Below are 2,580 nucleotides of genomic sequence, written 5' to 3' on the forward strand. Positions count from 1 at the left end.
AGGACTCCATGTCTCTTGTTTTTAAAGTAGTTTGAAAGAATCTCGGAGTCCTGTGATTAGAGGCGCCTGAAAGACCGAATTTTACTTCATTTAAAAGTGTATAAAATTTGGATCATTTGAAAAAGACTCGATTTCCAGATGGTCATATTCTACAAGCTGGAAATGTCAAAAAAGATATAATTAAGCTTGATCAATAATTTTCAATAAAATGTTGAGCGCAGTTTTCACAGTTTTTTAGCGCTTGATTTTATTAAAACAAAAAATGTCTTATTTGGAACAGCTCAGTGACTTTTAGACTTAAAAGGGGCCCAAAAATTTGTATTGATTTTTTTGAATGACTTTTTACAAACAGACTTCCGTATTTTTGGGTTCGTTAATCTGTTCTCCGTTTTAAAACAAAATGTATAATAGAGTCACAGTAAATTGATTACTTTCAATTATCACACTGAAACCATTGACGAACCGAGTCAATATTACATAATTTATTTGTTTATAAAAGTGTTAAGTAATAATGCAACATCGAGGTTAGCGTTTGTGATTAACCCTTACTAAAAAAAAATATTAATGGACAAGGTACCGGAAACAGGTAATTTAAAAACCCGTCGTATTGGCTTTAGCCACCACCGGAGTGCCAATTAACCTGTCAAAAATGAAAAATGTCAAAAAAAACTCGAACCGGTATAAGCAAAAAACCGACGAAATAATACAATTAAGCGCTAATTGAGTGCATTGTGCTCTCAGTTACATCAAATTAGCCACAATTAGCTCAATCCCCGCTTTAATCACCGTAATTGAGTGATTAATGCGCAAATCCAGTCAAGTGTCCGGTGTGCGGAAAAGTGAGGTTATGTGCGCACAATCTGGCTTACGTAACCCAAGGAAACTCGGTCATTTTATCTAAATATCGGCACGGCCGTCGACGAATGTGCTCAAATGTGATGATCAAACACACAGTAGGTGCACTACGCAATTCGTTCCGATTTTCAGCGCACGCTTTAAGCAGGAAACTCGTCCATAATTCACCAGGTGTGTGTCATTCTCGCATTGGAATCGGCTTCGAGTGACACAGTTTTTCAGTCGCGAGGATGGCGGACAAGGTGGACAAGGCCGAGCTGAGGAACCGGCTCACCCCGATCCAGTACAACGTGACGCAGGAGAAGGGCACCGAGCGCCCCTTCACAGGTACGACCGGAGCCTCGTGGGGCCGTTCTGAGCGCTCGCGTTTCAGGGTGCTACAACAAGTTCTACGAGCCGGGTACTTACGTGTGCATCGTCTGCGAACAGGCATTGTTCAGCTCGGAGACCAAGTACGACAGCGGCTGCGGCTGGCCGGCCTTCAACGACGTCTTGGACAAGGGGAAAGTCAAGCTGACGCCGGACACGAGCGGAGGTATTTGACAATGAGTGGACGGTTTGTTGTGGAAAAGGCAACGGCTTCCACTGCACCACGATAACCCGTGACCCGGGGGTTCGTTAATTTTTATCAGGAGTGTTTAGACAGATGTGGAGTCGGAGTCGGGGCTTGTTTTCCATGCTAGGTTTTAGTTGGTCTTATCACGTTTGCGCTTCCTTGTTGCACCACTTCCTAACAGAAACGAGCGAGGTTCCAAGTTGCATCGCGGCGAAAGCGTGCGGTTGTTGGTCGGTCTGAAAGCTAAATTTAGAGCTGGTGAGAAGCGCGACTTGCATTTATTTTGTTAAATTGACGCCTTGACGCGTGCACTCTAAAGCTGACCACGACTGGTTTTCGTGAATTAGGGCTATTGTGTTTTTATTGGCGTTGTTGCGTCACTCCAACGTGTAGAGGATTGTTGCTGGGAATTGGTTTGATATGCTTGATTGAGGCGGAATGTGGGATTGCTGATACATGGAATTTAAAAAACACACATAATTGTGTTGAGATTGCTGATGAGTTGTTTTATATCAACAAATGTCGACAATAAACTGTTTTTTGTAGACGCGGAGAAGTACTGTAAACAATTTATTTTGTTGTTGGATAGCCGGAAGTTGACGTTTACTTTGATTGTAAAAGTTTAGAGTGATGGTTTTAATCAGAGCCCACATTGGCGTAATTTCATCATTAGTTTCTGTAATAAACTGTAATAACAAGACTGTTGGTATGATTTTTACTTTCAAGTTGAAGCAATTTTTCGTTTCGGTTTTTTTTTTATTTTTTTCATTTGTTCGATTCTTCAATATTTCGATTTTTTGATTTTTTTTCGATATAGAATTTCTGGAGTTTTCAGTTCTTAATTTTTCGATTCTGTAATTTTTCATTTCTTCAAATTTTCGATTTAAAATTTTTCGTTTCGGTTTTTCATTTTCTTTATTTTTACAATTTTCGATTTTTCAATTGTTCTTTTTTTGTTTCTTCAATTTTACGACGTGCAAATCTTCAAGTTTTAAATTTTTCAGTTTTTCGATTTATCAATTTTGGATGTTTCAATTTTTCGATTTTTCATTTCTTTAATTTTTCGAATGCAGTTGTCGTTTTGGTTTTTTCATCTTTATTTTTTCGGTTTCATTTTTGTAATTTTTCGTTTTTTCAATGTGAAATTGGCCAATTTTTGGATTTTTCAA

The 2,580-nt window shown here is 38.8% G+C and overlaps 1 protein-coding gene across 1 annotated transcript; it reads left to right on the forward strand.

Annotated features, from left to right (window-relative positions):
- Positions 1-638: 638 nt before the first annotated feature.
- Positions 639-2,109, forward strand: LOC135146249 (methionine-R-sulfoxide reductase B1-like). Its single transcript, XM_064078408.1, has 3 exons — positions 639-1,026; positions 1,078-1,182; positions 1,229-2,109. The coding sequence occupies exons 1-3, from the start codon at positions 924-926 to the stop codon at positions 1,396-1,398; spliced, it is 378 nt and encodes a 125-aa protein (XP_063934478.1). The 5' UTR covers positions 639-923; the 3' UTR covers positions 1,399-2,109.
- Positions 2,110-2,580: the final 471 nt, after the last annotated feature.

Source organism: Zophobas morio, unplaced genomic scaffold (genome assembly GCF_036711695.1).
Source record: "Zophobas morio isolate AGI-343-1 ecotype UQ-CSIRO unplaced genomic scaffold, CSIRO_AGI_Zmor_V1 ptg000217l, whole genome shotgun sequence".
NCBI classification, from domain to species: Eukaryota; Metazoa; Arthropoda; class Insecta; order Coleoptera; family Tenebrionidae; genus Zophobas; species Zophobas morio.

Coding starts and splice junctions, on each gene's coding strand:
- LOC135146249 (XM_064078408.1), top strand. CDS start 924: ATGTGCTCAAATGTGATGATCAAACACACAGTAGGTGCACTACGCAAT. Junction 1,027..1,077: donor ACTCGTCCATAATTCACCAG/GTGTGTGTCATT, acceptor ACAGTTTTTCAG/TCGCGAGGATGGCGGACAAG. Junction 1,183..1,228: donor CACCGAGCGCCCCTTCACAG/GTACGACCGGAG, acceptor CTCGCGTTTCAG/GGTGCTACAACAAGTTCTAC.